The sequence below is a fragment of the Triticum aestivum genome, chromosome 6B (genome assembly GCF_018294505.1).
Source record: "Triticum aestivum cultivar Chinese Spring chromosome 6B, IWGSC CS RefSeq v2.1, whole genome shotgun sequence".
NCBI classification, from domain to species: domain Eukaryota; kingdom Viridiplantae; phylum Streptophyta; class Magnoliopsida; order Poales; family Poaceae; genus Triticum; species Triticum aestivum.
Genome location: NC_057810.1, coordinates 579,903,161 through 579,928,120, shown reverse-complemented (window position 1 = coordinate 579,928,120; position 24,960 = coordinate 579,903,161). Strand labels below are relative to the sequence as shown.

General features: G+C 42.6%; 1 protein-coding gene and 1 long non-coding RNA gene across 3 annotated transcripts; one reads left to right on the top strand and one right to left on the bottom strand.

Moving 5' to 3' along the window:
• Nucleotides 1–12,469: 12,469 nt before the first annotated feature.
• On the top strand, nt 12,470–17,157 carry LOC123138139 (uncharacterized). The gene is made up of 4 exons (XR_006468887.1): nt 12,470–12,781; nt 13,843–13,938; nt 15,688–16,576; nt 16,711–17,157. It is a non-coding gene; the product is annotated as an uncharacterized lncRNA (long non-coding RNA).
• LOC123138138 (MADS-box transcription factor 57) lies at nt 14,399–22,041 on the bottom strand. 2 transcript variants are annotated; one of them, XM_044558047.1, is made up of 9 exons: nt 21,827–22,041; nt 21,523–21,722; nt 19,225–19,300; nt 15,710–15,771; nt 15,402–15,501; nt 15,277–15,318; nt 15,090–15,173; nt 14,841–15,004; nt 14,399–14,753 (listed from the first exon to the last, which is right to left on the bottom strand). In XM_044558047.1, exons 2-9 carry the CDS (start codon nt 21,702–21,704, stop codon nt 14,735–14,737), a joined length of 729 nt encoding a protein of 242 aa, XP_044413982.1. In that variant the 5' UTR covers nt 21,705–21,722; nt 21,827–22,041; the 3' UTR covers nt 14,399–14,734. The 2 variants fall into 2 exon arrangements, with proteins under 2 accessions (XP_044413982.1, XP_044413983.1); XM_044558048.1 differs by having other exon boundaries at nt 14,399–14,750.
• Between the last annotated feature and the right edge of the window lie 2,919 nt (nt 22,042–24,960).

Genomic DNA, 24,960 nt, shown 5'->3' with positions numbered 1-24,960 from the left:
ATGAAGCTTACCGTAGGATTGAGGAGGCAGCATCGCAGAGGAGGTCCTCACGAGGTCATGGGCAATCAAGTTCCAATATGCCTGCAGATACGGTATCTGAGGATACCATTAGGAGTTCCACCCCTGGTTCTGTGAGGCAGCAGAGGGTAGTTCACCCACCCCCTGCGGAAGACTACGAGCCTGAAGTCAGGGCCACAAAGGAACAGACCCAGCTGTACGATATCATCAAGCGATTTGGTAATAAGAGGGCCAGCAGCAAGCACATGAAGGAGCTGAAAGCGTAAATGACCTCACCACATAATCTCTCATTTTGCTTTGCTCTTTTTTACTATTCTTCTTCTTCGTACTTTCTAGACATGATCCGCTTACGTTTTAGTTCTTTCTCTTTTTACTTAGTAGACATGATTCTTTCATGCTATATCATTTTCATACAGCTCATGTTTGGACAGAACCAAGGTCATTCAATGCGAATCGACATACGTCGACCTGGGTGATCTTGCCGAGTCCGTGAGGCCAAACGGTAAAATGTCAATGAATGTAGTTGCGTGCGGGATTGACTACATCAACAAACATATGGATATGTCTCCCGACAAAACAATCATGCATTACAGTGTGACCTGCAAAATATGGGATGGTGACTTCCACCACAAAATCCTGAGGAAGAATTTTGCTCAACACGGTGAATTCAAGCTCACAGTGAAGAAATATGTGAGTACTACTTCCTTGTTTGCACTTATTTTTCACATGGTATGGTTTTTTGCCATTATCTGCACTCTGTTTATGTGGCAAATGTATCATGTGGCATCAGCTGCCGTGCAAACTGACTTTCTGATCTTTGCATCCCGTAAAAACTATGTGGCAACTTCAAAGTAAAATACACGGCAAATTTTGTTCATACATGGACGGCAACTTTCTTTCAACTACCCCACCATAACTAAACATTCTACGTGATTCTACTTTTTTTGTCCCTCTGTTGTTCTTCATGTGAACTCTGCTTCTCATTTCCTTCACTTTTACATGCAGGTCATGTTCCCCATGTTCCAGGAGCTTGCACCACATGACCAACACGACAAGTGTGGTCACCATTGTGCGATCTGTCTTGACCTGAAGAACCAACGCTTTGAGGTGCTTGATTCAATGCGTTCGGCAGCTGATGCAGACCTTACTTCTCATGCTGAATTCTTCATCAACAACGTCAAAGAGACATGGAACCGTCACTACGAAAACTCAAAGGTCCAGATCAGACATTTCTCGATTGAGTACGTGGCGACCACGAATCAAGGGAACACGTAATTTCCTACCCCCTCCTTCATGTTGTTACATCTGAACTGAAGTTTATCATTGCTATGTCTGTCCTTTTTGCGAGTTCACCTGACTCTTTTACTTGTGCAGGACGGACTGTGGCTTTCACACGTTGGAATACTTTGCAAAGTGGGAAGGTAGACTTGTCCCTTCTGTCACAGCTGCAACGGTCGTTGAGCTCCAGAAAATTTACACATGGAACTGGTTGATGAATGAAGATTTCAACAAGCGGTCCGGAGCACGCGAGTTCGTGGAGGAAGCTGTCAAGAAAGTCATCAAGAAGTACAAGTGATCATGTGGCGTTACACACTGGACACATACCTTACATTCTGTTGCTGAGGAATGTAAGGTACTATCTTTTGTTTCTTTGTCAAAACTATGTTAGTGTGCTATGTTACGACTGCAACGCCGCGTAGCCTAGTATGTAGTGGTGGTGTGGAGCGACATTTGAATATTTTCTGTAATATATGTGTGGATGTGAACCTATTTAGGCGTGACAGCAGATACGTTTTATGTTTATCATTATTATTATGGTTTCATCGTTTGTAGCAACAGTCTGCTGCTACTAATGCATCTACGATGTTTTAAAACATGGCAAATTGTAGTTCATCAGATATGGTTAGTGAAAGTCATCATCGTTTTTCATTTGGCGATGCAGAGTCATTACAAATACCATGGCATATTGCAGTACAGCTAACATGGCAGATTCAGTACAAACAACACGGCAGATTCAGCATAAGCAACATGGCAGATTCAGCATAAGCAACATGGCAGATCTAGTATAAGCAACATGGCAGATCCAGTACAATTAACATGGCAGATCTAGTACAATTAACATGGCAGATCCAGTACAATTAACATGGCAGATCCAGTACAATTAACATGGCAGATCGAGTACAATTAACATGGTAGATCCAGTACAAAATATCATGGCATATTTAGTATAAAATAGCATGGCAGATTAACTACACATAACATGGCAGATTAAGTACCCATAACATACCAACTGTATTTATCCATTTCAACGTATTTTCCTTCAACTTCTGATGCCCCTCAAGAGTCATTCTCCCAACTTAACAAAAAATTCACAACATCTAGGTTACAAAACAAAATGTCCACAGTGACCATGTCACAGCGCCCCGGTGTTGCTTACGGATTGCCTGTCCCTTTCTTTGTTTTCTTATGTTTTGCTTGAATCTCTAATCCCGATTTGTACCTTATCTCTTTTGGAGGCCCCTTTGTGATGGAACGGGGCGGGTTCCTGACCTGGGTTTGTGTGCTTGCTGTTCCAAATCCTATCTTCGAGTTTTCTAGCGATGGCCCTATGGACGAAGGCACACTTGATGTGCGGGGGAACCGGTGTAAGGCTTCCTCAGCTTTCCTCTTCTTGATCTCATCAAGCTCTCTTTTCAAGGCCTTCCTGTGTTTTTCTGCGACTCTCGCTGTCTCATCACTCTTGCACGCTTCATCAATTAGCTCAGCATATTTCTTTGTCAGCACAACGTGCCTCACGGCTTCCATGGTTGACTCCGGTCTCTCGTCATGCACAGCCAGAACTGCTTTGTTGTTTGCGGCGCCAACGCATCATCAGCGTCACAAGTCCATCGCCGCCTTATGAAATGGTGGGGCATCCGTGTCACCGCGTTCATGTCCATTACTTTTAGTATGTGACAGCACACAATGCCGTCCTGTTCAAACTTGCAGCATTGGCAGTAGTATTCGCCTTGGCCAATCGAGGCTTTCACGAAGTAGTTCCTTCCCTTGTCCGGGTCCTCAGGTTCTGAATCTGACATGCCCAAAATGGAACACACTTTGAACGTATGTTCGTCCAGCTGGAAAGCCGTGAACATGCTGGCGCGCTTTATTTCTTCCTGGAATCTGCAAGTTATGTTTGTTTTTTGTTAAACTATGGTGTGATGTTTTTTGAAGCACATTATGTTGTCGTGGCTTATAGAAGTACATTTCGTTTGAACATGGCAATTGTAGTACATTAAACATGGCAACTGTAGTACATTAAACATGGCAACTGTAGTGCCTTACACATGGCAACTATAGTGCATTAGACATGGCAATTGTAGTGCATTAGACATGGCAACTACAGTACATTAGACATGGAAACTGCAGTACATTTTCAACTGGTCATTGTCATCTCTATACAAACACCCCCACTACAAGCGCAGGGCATAAAACATGGCAACTACATTTATTAAAACATGGCAACCTTAGTTGAGTAAACATGGCATTTGTATTCTCAGTAAAAATGGCAATTGCATTTTTAGCAAACATGGTAAATGCAGTTCAGTAAACATGGAAACTGCATAACATTTTCAATTGGCACTGCCATTTGCATACCAACATGCCCATTTGGAAGTACATTGTATTACACATGGCAAGTTCATTTCATTGAACATGGCAACTGCAACTGATTAAGCACGGCAAAACAGTAGTTCACTAAACATGGCAACTGCAGCTGATTAAGCATGGCAAACAGTATTTTCATTAAACATGGCAACCACATATCATGGCAACTGCATTGCATTCTATATGGCACCTACTGCCTTCGTGCTTTGCGCAAATAAGACTGTAACGCAACTGACTTACTTGTTAAAGATCTTGTTGGTGTATATCTTGCTCATTTGCCTCTCCATCGGTAAATACGTTAGCAATTTTAGAGTGCGGTGTTCGCTTCTTGCTGTAGCTCAGATCCCAGTATTTTTTGTTGCAAAGTTGTGTACTGCTTGGCACATTGTAGCAATGAGTTGCCAGGGCTCACGTACCGCTTCAAAACAGCATTGAACCCCTCGCTGCGCTGCGTAGTCTGCAGAAATGGGAAGAAGCACTGCATGAAGTAGGCCGGCACCCAGTACATTCACTTCTCCCACGGGCTAGCAAGAGTCTCGTTGTCTTGTACTTGATATGTTTCAATCATGGCCATCCAGCTCCTTTCAAACTCCTCCACTGTCAAGCTGTGGTCCACGCACAACTCGAATGCCTTGTGCAGCTCTGGACGGTCAGCAAAGAACGGTCCTAGCATCTCCTCAGCCTTTTTTATAATGTGTCACCTACAGTGCATGTGCACTGCCAACGAAAAGACCTCCTCTATGCTTGCGCGCATGCTAAAATCCCGGTCTGTTATTATGTTCATTGGTGCAAGGCCATCCATGCACTCCAAGAAGGTCTTGAATAGCCAAACGTACCCATCTGTGTCTTCGTTCCGAACGAGCCCGCATCCGAACTGCAACGACTGATTGTGGTTGTTTATTCCTATGAATGGAGCGCACGACATCTTGTACATATTAGTGAGATACGTCGCGTTGAATGAAATGCAATATCGGAAATGTTTGTAGGCTCTTCTTGGAGCAGCATCCACCCAATACATATTCCTGACACGGTCCTCATCGTCCAATCTTATCCCGTAGAAGAAATCTGGATCTTCCTTCGCTTTCTCATCGAAGTAGGCCATCGTAGCTTCTACGTCAGCCAACTTGCTCTCTCTACGGTATTTTGCCTTTAGGTTTGTGACGTCAGCTGGTATGTAGGGCATGCTACTCAGAGTGCCATTTTTGTTGTGGATGAGTGATAGTATCTGCACCATTCTTGATGGACCGACGTTACAATCATGTAGCAACCTTATGAATTTCTTCTCGAGTGGGGTGAATCCTCTGTGGGCGGTCAGAAACTTCACCAGGTCGAACTTCTTTATGAGTTGGTGGTTGTGCTCGTCAAAATATTCAGTGACCACCCACTGTGCTCCATCTACGTTTAGCTTACACCGGACAGGGCATTCCGTCTTGAGAATGATTCCTCTCTTTTGTTCCAGAACGACAGGCGCAACACCTTTCCCCTTCGTGTTCCTTCATGCCTTGTGGCACCTCATCTCACCTCTGCTGTACTCGTTTGTTTTATTAATCTTCCTATGGTATTCGGTGTTGATCGCAAACCCATGGAACTTTGCATATGTTTGGTAGAATTCCTTTGCTTCTTCGAACGATTCAAATCTCTGCCCAACGTATGGTGGCTGAGGTACCATGATCTCTGATTGCCCACCATCTTCATCCCATTGTGCTTCGTCATCACTTTCATGATTCACTTCAGTATCGGTGGCAGTTTGATCTACTTGAGTGTTGCCAGTGCTTGTGTTCAAAGGGGTGCTTGTCGGCATTGCAGGAATGATTGCCATTTCTGACCCTGACTCGGTATTGTCTGCAGCATGACTTGTGGCTGGCTGGAGGACCGCGTCTTCCATGCGCTCAGAGCTTCCCGCAGTAGATGCCCCTACGCCGCTGTTCACTATAGTTGTAGGCCCTGTAATAGAAAAAACAGGGAAAAGTGTAAGATCTTTTGCTTGGATGACATGTTTATCGTAACGGAGTACATCAACTTCAAGTGATTTGGCATGACATCATTCAAACAAGCAAGTTGTTAGTGTGCATGTCAACATGCATGGCAACTGTAGTTGTCTAGTCATGGCAGCTACTGTCCAACAAATATGGCAACTACTGGTTTTTCAGTAGTTGCAGCAGTCATGCATGGCAACCAACTCATTTTTCAGTACGAAAACTTGGATTCTATGTGCATGGCAGCTGTAGTCCTGCATACATGGCAAATACTGCCGCCAACACATGGCAAACTAGTGTGTTCTGGCATCAATTTTTTTATATTCTAGTCTCGAACTCACTATGCAAATTTTTCATTTTACCTTGATGTGCTGTATGTGCCCATCTTGTGTGGTCTGTAACACCAAATTGATGTACTCTATCTACATTGTGTGAAGCTTGCCATGAGATGTTTGTCGGGGTAGAAGCATCGTAATAACCTGTAAGCATGGTATTAGATGGGTAATGCATGGCAACTGCAAGTTGTTCAGTCATGGCAACTGCAGTTGTCCATGGATGGCAACTGCAGTTGTCCATGGATGGCAACTGCATTTGTCCATGGATGGCAACTGCATTTATTCAGAGATGGCAACTGCAATTGTCCATGGATGGCAACTGCATTTGTCCAGGGATGGCAACTGCAGTTATTATGGGATGGCAACTGCTGTTGTTATGGGATGACAACTGCAGTTGTCAACTACGCTCCTTCTGCCAATTCATCGTCCGCAACTTCACTTTTTATGGACTAACCTGTGTATGACATCGATGGCAGGTACATGGGTGCCGCCTGCCGCCACGTGCTGCACGAAGGCTCTGCATTTTTCCCCGACATAACTCGTGAGTCTTTTGCCATCCTTTGCAAGTTTATTTTTCATGTTCAAACCAGTATGTTTCATTTTTCGTATGCGTTACCTTGATTTGCCACATTAGTTACTTGAAGTTGGATGCCCATACATTTGTCAGTGTTAGCGCCCTGTGACTGAACTTGCCATGGTGCCCCCCTGAGTGTGTTTTGGTCATAAGAACCTGCAAAAAATGACAGTGTAGGACATAAGTAGAATGTCATCTTCATCGTCGCGAACATGGCAAATATTCTTTTTCTTTTGTTTTCATGCATCATACCAATGCCTGCGTACTGTTCTAGTAGTGGCAGCAACGACCCTATAGAAATGAGTTGACTGTATTCTGATGCATCCCAAGGGGGCGTTTCTGGCCTTTGAGAACTGAAAAGATCAGTGCCATCTTTGTGACTCATTCTTTTTCCCGCGTCTTGTTTCTGCCACCGTGCTATCAATCACTGCATGAACAAGAACGCATCAACAATCCACACAAAAGTATCCTTGTGCTGCTTGCATGTAGAAGTTAACACGTCAATGTTATCACATTTTCATGCGTAGGCAACTAGCATATCATGGCTAGTAGGACATGTACATCCACTATCTTTTCTAAAATCTGGGTGCTAGCTATCCGTTTGATTCGATGGCATCAGGCACTACAATAGGATGGCAAGCAATAAGTTGACATGGTGGCAGTTGACGACAATGATAAGTGGCAACTGACGTTAGACACCAGTGGCAATTAATTTTGACACCCTCCATTATTCCAAATTTCTCAATTTTCTCTACCTTTTTATGGATTCCTACACATCCATTCATTTACCAACTACGTGCATCAATCTACAGAGAACTTACGGTTATCTCTAACGTAGTACATGGCAGATCTAGTGTACTCTGCTTGGCAACTGCGAAGACACACAACCCAATGTAATATATTACCCCTGTAGGATGGATCTAGTTGCCAACCTCGTTGGTAATTTTGCAATTTTATGTGCCACGTAGAAGGATGAGAAGCAGTAGGGAGATCGGGAGATTCACCTGCTTTTAGCTGGTCTTCTTTGGAGGGCGTTGTTGGATTGGGGGTGGGGGGAGGGGGTGGGGGTGGGTGGGGAGGGTGGGAGTGTGGTTTGGGGTGGGAATGCCCTACGAATCTGCTCTGGTTGCCATGGCAACCAGAGAAGGCCGGCGATGGAGGTAGGGGTTCGGGAGGTGGGAGAGGATGGCGGCAGTCGGGATTCGGAAGGTGGGAGAAGAGACCGGGACGGCTGGATCGTGCGGGCTGTTGGGTCCTCTGACCCGCACGTCCGGGCGGGGTTGCCACACACCGGACGTGCGGGCCGTGCCTTTGCGCGCGCGAACATGGTCGTGCGGGCTGGTTGCTGTCCATGCCACACGAGGCGTGCGGCACAATCCCCCGCACACCGGACATGTGGCAGTTATCGGGACAAAAAAAACCACCTTCGTACTGCACTACTCGAATCTGATTCAATGTATACGTTGCGCATTACCAAAAGGGAAAACGTATGGGCTCCTCCGCTTAAGAAAATCTGGAGTCACTGTACGGCTGATGCACCGTAGGGTCTACAAGGCCAAACTTGTTCATGTTCATCTTCCTTCACATCGTTTTCAGTGGCCAACAAGAAGCCGTGAGATTATAAGCATGATCTTGACAGACGCCCTGGATGAGATCTTTTGATTGCAACGCATTCGGCGAGGAGAAGTATCTGCCAAGGGATATCAGGCGCCGCCGGTTACCATCATCCGGTGTGACAAGACGTGTTGTCGTTATCACGGGCCACCAACTACAGAAAAGAAGAAAGTAGACATTTTCCTCCTTCAGTTTTGTTCCTACTATCTCGACTCTGTCAAACAAAACACACAAAAAAACTCTGTCTTGACAAGAGCTAAAGCGAAGGCGAGCGTGATAATTCTGTCGGCAGTTCTGCACTTTGGCTGATGCAGTGGCGATAAGCACTGTATACAATGCAGCGGCCAGAAGCGGTATTGGTCAAAGGCTGCCGACGCAGTGAGCGACTGCACGCACGTAGTCTGCCGGCTTGCAGGCAGGGTTGGTGGTTTTGGCTTACCGCCGACTAAAACCGCTTGTTTGCCTCATTGAATAGTCCAAGTGGTATTCTGGTGTTTGCGGCAACTAGGCCTTATCCCATTTGATTAACTTCATAGCTTCAGCTTGGACTTGATAAGGCCTCTCACGCACTTGCACCGAATTCGAACTGTTAATGCATCTCCAATAAAAGATGCAAATTTAAAGATGTAAAACAGGAGATTTACAGCTCCAAAAAATGTTTTTTTACATCTTTAAAAAAAGGCCAACTTCAACAGATGATACAAAACGGATATGTAAAAGTGCAACTCCAATAGGTGATGCAAAATGGAGATGTAAAAATTAGAAACTTCGAATACTACTTCATTTCAAACATAGCAAGTTCAACTACTACTTCATTTCAAACATAATTAAACATAGTTCTAATTAATACATATTAAACATATCTAATTTGAAGGACTACTACTAGTTCAAACTACTACATCCATCAAACTACTACTCGAACGACTACTATTAGTTCACACGACTACTACTCGAAGATGAAACTACTCGTCGGAGCTCTTGAACTGCTCCCAGAATTCATCCTTGTTGGGGTCGTCGTACCCCTTGTCCTCCTTCTCCTCCGAGTCACCCCTATCCTACGAGCAAGATTCGACGGGGATCACCGTCGAGGGGCCGGCCTGGTCCTCCTCCTTCTTCTGCTCGACGTTGTGTTTTCAGAAGTACTCCCGCTCGGCTTGAACATACTCCGGATGCTCCCACGCGAACCTCGCCATCGTCGGCTCGTCGCTATTGCCGGGACTAAAGGCAATAGCGGGGCTCTTCTTCGTCTTCTTCGTCGTGACCTCCTCCATACGAATGCCCTCCGACACGAGCATCTCCGCATCCTCCGGGTCTCAATCTCCGGGAAGTTGAGGTCCGTCCTCGGCCTCTAGGCACGCTGCACCATCACGTCGTAGGCATGCGCAGCCTCGTGGATAGTGGGGTAGGTGCCGAGCCAAAAGTGGCGGCCGATGTCGGAGAACTCCAGCCTGAAGTTGTTGACGGGCTTCGCCCTCACGCCGAAGAACCCCGTCTTGCTCTTCGGGGTCTTCTTTGGCATGGCGACGATGGGGGGGGGGTGTAGTGGTGGCTTAGCGACGATGCGATGGTTGTTGACGATGGTGGTGCGAGGGAGGTTGCCGCGATGGCGGAAATGGCAGCAGAGTCAAATCGAGCGGCGGACGGCGGCCGAATCGCGGGGCGGCGGTGGGTGGAAATCGATCGATTCGCGGCGTCCGGCGGCAGGCGGCGGTCGAAACGCGGCGGAATCGACAGCGGGGGTGTAGGAGATGGCGGAACTGTCGCGGGGCGAAGACGGTGTGCTGCGGTGGGCGGAGGCCGAATCCCGGGGCAGCAGCGGGACGAAGAAGAATGGGGTGGGTGGAAAGGAAATGAACGGCGCGCGCAGGCGGCTGTTTCACATATCCCGCACTCGGAGATGCGAATTTGCATCGCAAGGTGTTGTGTTTTACATCTCCGAAAGGTGGAGATGTAATTTTTTTTACATCTACCTCATCTGTTGAAGAGGGGTTTTTGGGCCTTGAAGATGCAAAAGTTAGATTTTTTTATATCTACATCTTCTATTGGACTTAACCAATATAGTAAGTTTGGGTAAGATGAAGCTTGTTACAGGACGCGGCTAATCTGCACCCGAGCTCATATGCTCCCGCATGAACAGTAAAATTGAAAAAAAATCGAAAAAAATTTAAAAAATTTAATTTTTTTTGAGAGAAACATTGACAAAAGTTCTAAGTGCCTGCAAAAATTCGTCATGAAATCACATTCCTAGAAGGCGTGGCAAAAAAAACAAAAATAGTACTCTGAAAAAGCTACTTTCAAACGCATTTTGAAGCACTAAATTTGTTTTTTTTGCCACGCCTTACAGGAATGTGATTTCATGATGAATTTTTGCAAACACTTAGAACTTTTGTCAATGTTTCTCTCAAAAAAAATTGAAATTTTTTGAATTTTTTTCGATTTTTTTCGATTTTACTGTTCATGCGGGTGCATATGAACTCGGGTGCAGAATGGACTTTTCGCTCGTTACACCAAATCTGTGGTCATGCATGCAAAAAGTAAGCAAGACAAGCGGTTCTTGTGTGCCATTTTACCCCGGTTATTATAATCAAATGAGGAATTTAAACACCTTTTAATCCACGATTTCGATTCGTAACCCACTCACATGTTTCTCGAAGCTTCTAAGTTTCAGGACCAGCCGCCTTGAAGATAAGCTTCCGGGCCACTCCGGTCAGTTCGATCGGTAGTAGCTCCCTCGCATGTGATCATCCACCTCCCATTATAGTGGTCCTGCGTAATCTAATCCTAGTTTAGTCCTCCTAAAGACACCCTAATGGATGATTCTAGGTCGTAATCGTAGCACAAGCTTCTCGAAGTTTCGAAGCTCCGGGGCCACCCTGACTCGTCCCCAATATTGAAACCGAGCATATAGAAAGGCGGAGCTTCAGCGTGCACTCAATAAAGCCTCTCACGCACTTGCACTGAGTTTGAACAGTTGAGCAATATTGTAAGTCAGGGTAAGATGAAGCTGGTTACACCAAAGCTGTAGTCATGCAAAAAGTAAGCCAAGACAAGCAGTTTCTGTGTGCCATTTACCCCGGTCATTATATTTAATCGAGGAATTTAAATACATCTCAATCCACGATTTCGATTCGTAATCCACTTGCATGTTCCTCGAAGTTTCTAAGTTCCCCGGGCCACCTTGAAGACAAAGCTTTCGTTTCACTCTAATCAGTTTCATCGGTAGCTCCTTAGTGGGAGTAACTTAGGTAGTAACTTAAGGCCTTGTACAATGGAAGATGCTTAGGAGAGGTGCTTAGAGAAATAAATCAGTTTTTTTTAAGCACCGGTGCTTATTTGTACAGGATAGACGCTTAACTAAGCGTCTCTCCTGTAGAAATAGGCACCGGTGCTTCAGAAAAATTCGGTTTATTTTTTTAAGCACCTCCCTAAGCATCTCCCATTGTATAAGGCCTAACACATTCCAAGACAATTTTGCTTATGTGGCAAGTATTTAATGAGGAAAGAGATGCTTGTGGTAACATAATATGTTACTGTAACATAGCGCTTCCCGAGGCAAAATGATTCTATGAGATAATAAATGAAGCAATTTATGATACTACTACTCCCTCCGTCTAGGTGTGTAAGTCATCTTATAAAAACCAAATAATCCCAAAATACTAAGGCACGGTGCATTAACTTCTACCTTGTTTCTTGTTTCTTCACATATCAACCAATAAGAGACAAGGGGTGTGCATGCTTTTAATGACTTGAGACTATCAAACACGACATGCAGTGGTTAGTTCATTGCATGCAATGCTATTAATTAACAAATAAACATTAATGTCTCTTGGTTTTCCCTCCTCCTTGATCACGGTGCACAACCTAAGATGACTTGCTCACCTAGACGGAGGGAGTACTATGTTACTTTGCACTATGAAGATAGTAACTTACACTAGTGTCATATGCATGACACTAGTCTAAGTTACTCCCCACTATGACCAGCCTTAGCTAGCATGTGATCTTCCCCCTCCCATTATTGTGATCCTGCGTAATTTAATCCTAGTTTACACCCCTATGAAGACACCCCAATGGATGATTTAGATCATAATTGTAGTACAAGTTTCTCGAAGTTTCGAAGCCCCGGGGCCACCCTGGCCCGTCGTTCCCAATATTCAAACCGAGCCAGCAGAGCATATAGAAAGGCGGAGCCCCATTGGGCGAGGCGAGGCGCGGCTTTCCCGTTGGCCAACCCGCGCTCCGCCCCCCGACACCTGTTCCATTTAAAATGCGCGCGCCGACGTGGCCTCGTGCGCGGCCACTGACCCTCGTCGCCTCGCCGAGGCCCGCAATTAACTAATCCCCAAATCCAAATCTCTTCCCTCCTAATCTCTCTCTCGTCTCCCCCTCTCGCCGTCGCCGAAAGGCCAATTCTCTCTCCACCGCGTCGTCATCGTCATGCCCCGCCTTTTTCTATCCCCCACTAGGGTCTTCTGGATCGGCCCCGATCCTTCCAGACACTTCCACCCCCCCGCTATAAAAGGCCGGCGAGCGCCACCAGACCCACCATCAGCGCTCGCACGCACGCACCCAACAACCCCCGTTCTGGCTGGATGGTGGCCGGAGCTCGCGGAGGACTCGAGGTACAGCTGCTGCATCTCTACTTTTGTTCTCTTACTACGTTTTGTGTTTGAGCTGCTTGTGCTGCGGTGGTGTGGGGATGCTAGATCTGGCGTTTCGAGTAGTAGGTTTCATTCATCGGTAGGGTTCGAGCTTGAAATTGACTGATTTGGCCGCAGGCTGTTTAAAATTTTAGATGGCATTTGTGGCGTAGATGTAGATTCATGTACTGCAGGGGATTAGATGAAAGCCTGCGATGCGGATTGTTATTCCACTGAAATTTGAGCGGTATGTTCAATGTTTGTACTCTCGGAAAGCTCAACTTCCGGTGCGCCAGCACTTTCAGGTCCATGTCAGTGGCCCAACGGCACACAGGGCACGGCACAGGAGCCGCTTCCGTCTACTAGTGCCTAGACCACCCAATTTTCTGGAAGAAGCAGAATAAATAAATAGCAGCATTCATACAACATGTATGCATTTCTTTTGTTTTTATTCATTTATAAAAAATTGCAGCATTAAAAAGCATGTATGGGTCATGTTACATATTTTAATATATCTGAGTTCGAAACACAATTCCAAAAGGAAAAGGACAAATCCATCTCTGAATACTAACAACAGGATAATATTCAATCCTCATAAATTTGTGAAAAGAATTTGGATCTGAATTTTCAATCCCCATTGTTTGTTTGTGAAGCTGTGAAAAGAATTTGGACCTGATTTTTTGTGATACAGTAAATGCGTATTATCTCCACGCCATAAGTTAATTTCAGACTTTTTTGTTCAGATTGTTTAGCCGTGTTTTTCATGTGCTAGTCCACGAGTAGTACACCTCAGGGCACTATCTATATCCTTGTTGCCATTTAACAATAAGTAGCTAATATCCCCAACTCTGATGATGCACTAGTTTTAGCACTATGCTGGCTTCATTTACACTTTGTATGAAGTAGCAATCTCTCCATTTCCGTTGTCAGTTGTTTAAAGTAGCAATGCACGTTTCATTCACTTTTCTGCTGTATATCAAATTATCAATTAGTTGGCATCGGCTACGAAATATTCTAATGCTTATGGTCTGTCACTTGACCAGATATGCATGTGGCGGCACCGAGCATGAGGCAACAACTGCATTACTTGCGGGGAAGGCGCAAGTAGGACACCTGCATTACTTGCAAACAAGGCGCAAGTAAGACACTGAAATGTAGTATAATTCTTCATCTCAATATGTATAACCTTAACGGGTCTGATCGTGACACCAAGCTATTGTTCCACGACTGACCATTTTCGGCATGTATTACTGAGTGTTAACAAGAATCTCGTTGGACTAATTTTTGTTTGGGGGTGTATGTGGTGCTAGAGTTCACCTTGGTGGAGCCTCTCCTTCACCCTTGCATGTAACCAATGGTTTTTATACGTTTCCATCATAGATCCATGCTTTCTGAATTTTGGACATTGTTGTACTTGTGGAAGTACTCCCTCCGTAAACTAATATAAGACCGTTTAGACTACTACTTTAGTGATCTAAATGATCTTATATTAGTTTACAGAGGGAGTAAAGTAATGAAGATTGAAGAACGTTGTAATTTAACGTGACCGCACTATAGGATCCAGGTGGAATGTGGGAACTGAAATCTGCTAGCATCGACTTGAAGTATCAACCAGCCTAGTTATTAGTTCATACAAGGACTAGAAAAATTAATGCTGATTGTACACAGCTATCGATACACAATTACTATAATGTCATGTGGGCATAAGCATAAAAATTTTGATGTTACAACTAGTATCATTAAAACAACCATTATGTCACAACTTCAATATAATATAGCCCCTGGCAGCATAATCTGTCCTGTCTGTAGTCTGTGCACTTTTCTTTATGGGCTAGTATAGCGCACAACATGCTACATTATCCAACTCCAAGTGCTCTGAATCATGATTTGATATTTTTGATTACCATGATGTTGCCCAGATTGTATTAGATCGTCTTAGGACAGTTGAAGTCTGCTACATTCAAAAGCATATGTCCTTGATTAGGTGTATGTATACTTCTTGGGATAATCCAATTTTTGGATGCTAGAATAGAATATTTACCCCAGTGCTGGAGCGCCTGTTTCGGAGTGCTCCTGTTCATTTTGTTGTGCCTGGCTCAGTTCAAGATTAGCAGGAATATTTGCGTCTTGTACAATACGAAAGCTGTAGGGAGTGCTAGAGCTTTTATTTGCATCAGTGGCACCTCCTGATTCACAGCTCTGGAGCTGAAATTAAGTCGTTAGTTTAGCTTATTTCTGATAACGTGCCATCATTTGACTAAAGTTTTTGACAAAGGATTGTGCACCAAACCTTTCTGCTCAGTTCCATTTTTTGTTGTGACATGATGTTTAATCTACGACACAGTTCTGTGTTTTCCTGGTGGATTAGACTTCCCTGTTGCAGAGTTTGTTTAGAAGTTAAAATGTTAGTAGAAACCTTCTATGCATGCAGAGTTCTTTGAAATAATATAAGTAGGACATTAATTGTAAGGCCAAACCTTCCTGTGTAACTCTTCAATTTCACTTCTCAGAAGGTTGTCCTGTTTAATAGATTTTTCTGCATCATTAGATTGAAGCAAACAGTAACACAAAATTACAGAGGATGGATAACACATGTAATAACCTTCCTTGTTTTGATACTGCGTAAACTCATTTCGAGCCGATTCTCTAAACCCTGGAGATCTCTTACACCTAGGCCAGAAAGCTCCTCTCCCATCAGTTGCCTATAATCATGCAAAATAGTTTCTCATGGCATTCCATTAATACAGTTGAAATACTTCTAAGTATTGCTAGTAAAACCCTGTTGTGTGTAAATGGGAGTCACTTTCAATTTCCTATGTCTGTTTGATAATTACAGTATGTAGCAGTTACTTCCTCTGATACTAATTGGTGATTTATTTTCTTTGCAGAATTAATAGAAGATCACCATACTTGTGGCTTTCTTGCAAGTCATGCAGTTGCTGCCTCAAGCTTGCTGCCTCCCTTTGCCAAAGCTATCAGAAAAAACATAAAGTTCTGTTAGTTTCCCTAAACTTTAAAAACATAAAGTTCTGTTAGTTTCCCTAAACTTTAAAACATGTTCTACAAAATTGATCTAGAAATGATTGGCTTACTGTGCTAATTTAAAGCAATATAATTACTCGACAACTGCATATGCACATGTTAGAAGCAAGGCAGTAGAATACTTATGTTTTCATCTACTGGCAGGTAGCAACATGTATAGATATATCACTCTGAATTGAGTTATGGACCAAACATTAAGAATTGCTCACTTTGTTGGCACATCGCATCTGTGAAATTGCATATAAATTTATGTACAGCCAGTGCTCTCAGGGTATGAATTCAAATATTTTGGTGAAAACAGAATTGCTGCTGTAATAATTTTAAAAATATTATGCACACGGAGGATTTTTAGTGTGATGGTGTGGCTGCACACCTATAAGCCTCCACCTTCCCCTTACCCTCTCTTCTAACCATTTAATTTAAGTAATCCCAACTAGTTCAAGCCTTACTGTACATCAACATGGCCTCATCCAGTATTTGCATGATTCCTCTGGAAGAAAGACAACGTAACTTTCATTTCAAGTCATATCCTCTCAGTCTTAGGCAGCTACTATTTATGAACTTGGAAGCTGGCGCAGCAGGTATGGGAGGTAAGATACTTGACAGATTCTGAGGTTCAGTATGTGTTGTGCGCTAATTTTGGTTGTCCACCTGTGCTACATGATCTTCACAGAGTAGCAGGGTGTAGCAGAATCAGTGGAGCTCTTAGACAGGAGCAGCTGCGTCAAATGCTATGTATGTCCCAGGCTTGCAGATCTACTTAACAGTCAAAATATCTCATGCTTGGGCTCTGCTTCAGTGCTCTACTTTTGCAGATATACTCTTTTACTCGTCTAAATCAGCTATTGTGTTGTGATATCACTTCCCAGGGTTCCAACTTTGACTTTATTTTCGAACAAGAGGTGGGGTGGTGGCTGTTCTTTGATGCCAAGCCGCTGAAGTGTGGCTTCAGGAGGAAGGGCGTAACAGCGCAACGGAGTGTCAGTCTTCTAGTTATTGCAGTTACATGCACATGCACATGCCCAAGTACCAACTACCGACAGACATGTCTTGAGTAACAAGCATGTTATTCTGAAGCTGCCTGGCACTCCTGTACTAATAGAAATTTGTTTATATTTCTGTCCACGACTTCACCAGCAAGGTGCAATTTAGAAGGAAAAATTGAGAACTTCCAACTTAGGTATGTCCGATAGTCTTATGTCAGCCGTCTGTAAGACTTGCTAGTTAGGAAAGAAGAAAAGAGAGCAATAGTCTTTCTGTAGTTGTATGCACACTCTACGATTTTATAGACAAATTGCTGATGGCGTTTTTGCTCTTGTCATAATGTTGTCTGTAGCTTCTACCTGCAAACGGTATGTCCAAAAGTAGTACCATTGTACTACAAATTATCTATTTTATTGTCTGTAAATGATCAGAAGTATGTGATAGTGTTGTATTATGTCTTTAAAGACTACGAACCAAAACCAAACTAACTCAGCATAAAAAAAACTATCTAACTAAGCAGAAAACAGATAAAATTGAATGATCATGCATGCACGCCTGAAAGATGTCACGGTATCGGCACTAGGTAGCCAGACAACATCTTAGTTTTCTTGATAAAACTGTCTTATTAACTCAAAATGTAGCATCAAGAGGATACAAAGTATAATGAGCACACGCCTAGCCTCTACAAGACTATCTTAGTTCAGAGAAGAAATTAAGCAACCTTGACCCTAGAAGTTGCCCTCAGTTAAACCAACGTCACATGCATATCTGTCAGCAATCCTCAGATCATGGCCGAAATATTTGATAATTTGCCCCACTACCATGCAAGCATACCTTAATTTCTGAAGTTCATATACAATGAATTACTACAAGACAAGGGTAATATTAGGGGGTAATGTAGATTTTTGTTACAGGATCACACATTTCATTTTGTATTTAGAAGAACAAATTTGAGAAGAAAGAAAAGAAAAAGATCAACTCAGCCAACCGACTGCTACATAGAAAAATAAAAATAAAAGACCACGAATGGTGGTTTTGCTGTTGTAGGGATTTGTTTGTATGATTATACCCACAAAGGGTAATCGCTAAAACTGAGTATATCCAGAGAAATAATTGTACATTCTATCTACATTTTTGTCTATAAGTGATCTGGTACAACTATTATGTACTCCCTTCGTCTCAAAATAAGTGTCTGAACTCTAGTACAACATTATGGTAAAGTTAGTACAAAGTTGAGACACTTATTTCAGGACGGAGGGAGTACTATTGTATATGCCCTTACAAGATGAACCAAAACATCTATAACAAAAACTGAAGGAACTAAACTAACTAAAAAAAGAAAATGAAAAAAGAAAAGAAAATGGAACAAGAATACAAGATGGTTAGCAAGATAGGACTTCTTCTGAAGGATACGTAGATTTTGTCATGTGATTCCTAACTGATCTGCACTTTATGATAGGTCTTTAGGTTCTCAAAATCTTATCTGTCAAGACAGAGATCGAACCAGTAAATTTCAGCTCAAACCAAACACACAAACATGAGCAAAGCTAGCATCTGAGTAGTCAGTTCTAATTTGTGAGGGGTCTTTCCGGCCTCCTCACTCCTTCAAACAAGACACATGGTGATGCATGCTTGCCTGAAAGACACCACAGTCAGTGGCAGAGGTAGGAATCAAAGATCACCGGGGCCAAATGACTTAAATTTTTGGTAAGAGAGGCCAAATTACACCAATACATGCATTTTCTTGAAATCTAAGCGACTAAAGACACAAAACAAGCATATATATATGCACAACTTTAGAATAATGGGGAGAGCCCTGGCTCTTGCCAGCCCCCCTGTCTCCGCCACTGACCACGGTACCGGCGAGAAAAACACCATCTTAGTTAGAGAAGAAACTAAACCAGTTCATGCTAAAAACATAGAACTAGGAAGACACACAGGAATATGATAGAAATGAATGTGCAAAACAGAGGACTGGAATAACATAAAATTTCTGTAAAGTTGCACGCTTGGTTCATAAGAATAAGAAAAACACATGAGCCCACACAGTCAAATCACATGAAAAGTTTAATTAGGATGTTATTATGCCACTTCTCATACTTTATGCGTAAAAATTCTAAAAGGAGGCCCAAGCGGATTGTAAACTTCATGCACATTTCCTTTGGAAGTGCGATCAAAGGACATTTTCCTCTACTTTTCCTTTGTTTCATATCTTTCGAACCGAACGAATGAATAGTGCTGATAAAGGAAAACTTTCTATTTCTATATCATTTATATTTTAATTTTCTATGAACCCAAGAAGCCCTAGAAGGTGCCCTCAGCTAAGCCAATGGCACATACACGTGTGTTAGCAACTCTCTGATCGTAGTCATCTTCTTTTAACTACTATGCATGGATACCTTAATCTCTGAAGTTGCATTCACGCCAGGCTGCTCCTCTTTTGCCTTGGTATACCGGTCTATCACAGCTTTCATGCTGGCACAGTAACATGCAAACAGGCAAAACAAAATACATCCGTCAGTCTTTCCTTTTCTGTACTTGGAGGGGACAATAATAAGACATTTAAACTGTTAGATATAACTTAATTATCTAAATACACACTATCTCTACAATGTTACAAACTACTCCCTCCGTCCGGAAATACTTGTCAGAGGAATAGATGTATCTAGATCTATTTTAGTTTTAGATGCATCCTTTATATCCATTTCTGCGTAATTATTTCTGGACGGAGGGAGTACCATCCCACATGTTTTCAAATGCACGGTATACTAAGATTTATTCCCTCCCTGCAAAATAAGTGTTGTGGTTTTAGTTCAAACAGAGGGAGTACTTCCTAAGTTGAAGAATGGTAACTTGGGGCTTGGTCTCTGTGTATGCGTAGAACAAGTAAGAATCATATGTCAGTTAAGATGTTCACTGTTCACAATTTTAACCATTGAACTTCTTACATTGAACTGCCATACTGGAGTTATTCATGATTTGCTCTTTCACTTCATGAGATGGGAGTATTGATCACCCATAGATTAGTCTATATACCAACATATAAGGGACGAGCTGTGTTGTATGATCCAATTAACCCATGCCATCTATAAATAATATATGGAACATTTCAGAATATAATTACTCTTGCCCAAATTGATCATATAATTCTCTTTTACGTCTTGGCATTTCAATTCCATCACATTCTTTAAGTTCCCTTTAGACTGTACTATTGCCCGTGGTGCTCCACTAGACCCTTTCTCTTGGTTACACATGTCAGTACATATTTAGTAAGATATATAATTCTCCTCTCAGTTGTATATGTAAAAAAATGGAATATATTTTTTTCATTTTAGGAACAGAGTGATAGTTTATAATCATTAATTGAAATATCTAAAAAGACTTATATTTAGAAACGGAGTGATAGTTTATAATCATTAATGCTCCTTCATACCAAGAGTATATCATGACCAATATGTCTCTAATTTCCAAGGACCAGAGGTTTAGAAGAAATACCATTTTTTTTATATTAAGATAGTTGTAAATCAACAATGATAAGTCCGATGGTGAACTAAAAAAAATTTGTCCACCCTCAGAAAATCTTGTGAATAAGTTCTTGTTACCTACCATTGGATCTCTTTTTTGTAAAAGGAATGCAGTAGGGGAAGCCCCTAGAGTGTTTTTTGATTTCGAAAGAATAAGAATCCAAATTCACATCCACTCCCCTAACCAAAAATGAGTTAGTTCCCTAAAAAAACAAAGTGAGTTAGACTCACTTCTTATATTGGTCATTCAATGACCTTTGTACCCCTCTCTCTCTCTCTCTCTCTCTCTCTCTCCCCAGATGTGTGCGTGAGTTAGTAGTTAGTTTCTACCCTAGAAACCCACGCTCCGATCTTGGTATCGTCGCGACCATCCCACATATCCACTACTTGCCACCTTCAGATCCACCGCTGTAGTCCTCCTCGTTGACCCACCAATCCTATATCGGCCCACTAGTCACATCCCCTTGTTGCGCCAGCTCACAAGTCCCAAACAAATCCCATGGTACCAAATCCCTTCACTTTAAGCCTAGGGTGCATGAGTGCATCTCCGGCGTCGGTGACCCCACCATGAATCCCTAACCCACGATCTCTCCAGCAAGGTCATCATCTTCGACTTCGTTGACCATGAGCTCTCTCGCCAGGCCGTGGATCTCGGCTTTGCCTGTGTCTTAGCTCACATCGCCGTGTGATCCTCCTCGTAGATCTGAAGGATCTCCGGCGACGATGCCCCCTATCAAACCCGAAAGAAGGGGATCAAGGAGCAATAGTTTTTTTTTCTTTCAAAAAAGGGATAACCCCGGCCTCTACATCATACGATATACACATCCATAGAAGCAATAGCTGGGACACGCCGACTAGATTTTAAGAAAATTCTTTGCAACTGCAACTCAAGCAAATCCGTTGAAAAATAACTGTAGTGGTAAAGAGAGAGATATCCCTCAACTGATCTATATACACATCTTAGTAATATGACATAACTAGCTAGTGAGAAGAGCAAGGGATTTCTTCTGTTATTCTTCTGTTATTTTTCGAAAAAAAAGAAAGAGAGAGGAGAACATGGGAAGCAGGGGGTGCTAGTACAGAAAACGGTCAGAAGATAACCTAATTAACCAAAAGCGATTAGAGGATCCGCATAGCACATGAGACGTATATTATGTGAAACGAATTAATTACTTGGTGCTGGAGAACTCGTGGAGCCTGCCGGTGCTGGAGAAGACGACGAGGCCAACCTCCGCATCGCAGAGGATGGAGAGCTCCTTGGCCTTTTTCAGCAGCCCGCCGCGCCGCTTCGAGAAGGTCACCTGCCTGTTCGTCGAGTTGTCGATCCTCCTGATCACTATCTTCCCCCTCCCCATCCCTCTCAGATCTAAGAGCTAGCAGGCAGAAAACCTAGATCAAGTTAGAGAACACCATGAAGAAGGCAAGTAGATATATAGAACACCGACCAGAACCAGTGATAGATACACAAGGGAAGTACCGGACTGAGAAGAAGAAGAAGAAGAAGAAGAAGAAGAAGAAGAAGAAGAAGAAGAAGAAGAAGAAGTGTATGAGGGCTGATCTGCTGTGGGGAAGGTAGAGCTTCTAATATTCGTCTAACTAGTTGTACCTAGTACCTAAGAGAAGGAGAAAGCAAAGCGCTGCTTAGGTTTTATATATGCAGGAATGGAGGCAACAACGGCTGAAATAACACTCGTTCTCTACACCAACTACTCAGTGGGGCCGGCCGGTTACCTTAAGTAGGTTGTGCGTAAGGGCACCTGGCTACAGCTCGCGTATTAGGGCATCTATAGCCGGACTGGGCAAATTTGACCCTAAAACGTCCGTGGATGCGCCTGGTCAGTGTTCGGACATGTCTGTTTTAAGACCTTATTTATCCGTGCACGTAACCATATCCTCATTTCTTTCTCCATACTTTGGATTATATGCATGTGATTGATGGGGATGGAGAGAGAGAAAGGTCAGAAAGAAAAAAGATGGTCCATAATGGGCCAAATCCTATGTGGTAAACATAGGACTGCTGACTAGAGACACCCGTGCACTCCCCGTATTGCCCTCGTATATGAGCTGAGTATGAGGTACCAGACAATCTGGACGTTTAGGGAAGAAGTGTATGGGCACCTGGCTACAGCTAGCGTGTTAGGGCATCTATAGCGGACTGGGCAAGTTTGGTCCTCTCAAACATCCATGGACGTACCCGGTCAGTGTCCGGACATGTTCGTTTTGATTCCTTATTTATCCGTATACGCAATCATAACCTCATCTTTTTCTCCTATACTTTCGGTTACATGTATGTGATTGCTGAGGATGGAGAGAGAGAAAGAAAAGAAAGAAAAAAGATGATCCATGATGGGCCAAATCCTATGTAGTAGACGCATGACCAATGACCGGACACGCCCATACACTCCCCATATTGCCTCCCTATATGGGCTGGGTATGAGGTGCCAGACAGTCTAGACGAGGCTTTGAGGGGGCCCGGTTGAGTCAACTTTTTTTTTCTCTACTGTTTGGACAGTGGTCCTATGTCCGCCCGATCAATTTGGGGAGTCTGGTTATAGATGCTCCTAGTTGTTTTAGCCAATGATATCAGTTAAAATTCTAGATACATCCTATCTTTTTTGTGTGTGCAAAACTCTTTCTCATTTCTAATGTATAAGTTGTATACAAGTCAAATGTTTTAGGTCTATCTGACCGTCAGTAGACATTGCGAGCATAGATAGATCACATTAATTTATTAAATATACATTAATATCCTGAATTAGTATGTATATATATATTCTATACTTATAGGTTTTTTTATAAGAATGCTTTTATTGACTCATAACGTCACATCAATTTGATACAAGCAATGCGAGTTTATACCCTGGCTCTGCATAACTGAAATGCATATAACCGAAATGACACATGACCATAAAAAGACAAAAAGAATGCCAAAAATTGACTAATTGCCTACGGAGAGGTGGAGGGCTGATCCGCAGACTAATGCCATTCATCTTTGGAGAAAACTTTCTTGATCACCTTAGGCATACCCCGATCGATGTAGAATAGACCACGAATGAAGCTAATGTGTTTATGCTAATAAATAACCTACAATTGAGAGAAGTAATTCTTCTTATTAAACACCATATCATTTTTTTTGCAGAAAAACACCATATCATTTTTACAAGCTAGAGCGACCAAATCAAAACTAAAAGCCCCGCCTGAATAAGGACTCGAAGATTATGACCAGGGCCATGTAGCCAAGTACCAAACGAATGTGAAACACTACTGGTGGGTACAAATTAGAGGCCACTTCTTTTCTATCAAAAGTGCCGCTTGGACACTTGGAAGGTTTTATTCTAATTAACATGGGAGATGTCGACATTCCAACCAGCTTCCTCGTATTGTAATCTTGGCATGCGCTTACCTTTCCCTTCAAAGGCCGTGCGTACCAGATCGTGTGCCCGATGCAACTTAACTATAATATCAGTACGCTAATTTCTATACACATCAATGGCGCCATTCAGTGTTTCTTTCCATTTTAGTAGCACCTGTCAGCTCGACATCATTTCATAAGGGTAAAAGCTATGACGAGATTTTTTTATTTCTTAATAGGTTGGGAGTATGTGCTAATGCAACCATCTTATATTAGTGTGAGATGTCACTGTTCAAATCCAGGATGATCAAAGTACAAAATTGCACAAAGATCCTCAAGTCCCCCCTCCCCTCTCTCCCTTTGGGAATCTTAAGATTCTAAAATCATGGAATTACAATGTCATGCCCATTCCATCCCACATGACTCCATAGAAAAAAAAGAAAAGATTCTTTCAAAAAGAATAGACTGGATGCAAATATTTCAGTGAAACATAACACAAAGGAACCCTCAACAAAAAATATATTATATGTTCGGCCCTAGAAATCACACAACCCACATATGAAAAGTTCCTATGAATTTCAATTGTCCAAAAATACTATAAAAACATTTGAATTAAAGTGATCAAACGTAAGAAAACGAATCGGTAGCAATTCCTTGAAGTGATGTTTTGAAGACTGACCTGGTCTTATGGATGTAACTTTCATCACCGGTTGATCAGCATGTGCATAATATCCAAGAAAATAAATTATTTAGAAATACATATCAGAACAAATCTATACATGTGATTTCAAGTTTTTTTGGTCCACATAATTTAAAATGACATTAGCAAATGGTCCTTCTTTGTAAAGTTTTAAAAGTTTGACTGAAAGTTACTGAACTTTGCACAAAAACATTTACGAGTGTCGACACAGAAAATATAATAGATTATGTAACAACGTCATTGCATAGCATAATCACTTACTTCCCCGCTGAGTCTAACTTTGACCCAAAATATAACTAATAATATATGTACTATATGTAACAAAAATATATCATTGTAAACTTTTTCCAACTACAAACTCAATGATTATTTGATATATAACTCGTATTTTGTTAGTCAAAATTCTAGTATAATTTACTAACAACCTCTGCCCCGTGTGTCTCTCCTCTAAGGAAAGGCAACTAAAGTTTCTACCTCCCGACGGCGGCGGCGCCAATCTGCCACGTCTCCCGTGGCCTTATGGCCATGGGTGCGCGGTGGTTCCCGGTCCTTGTCGGCG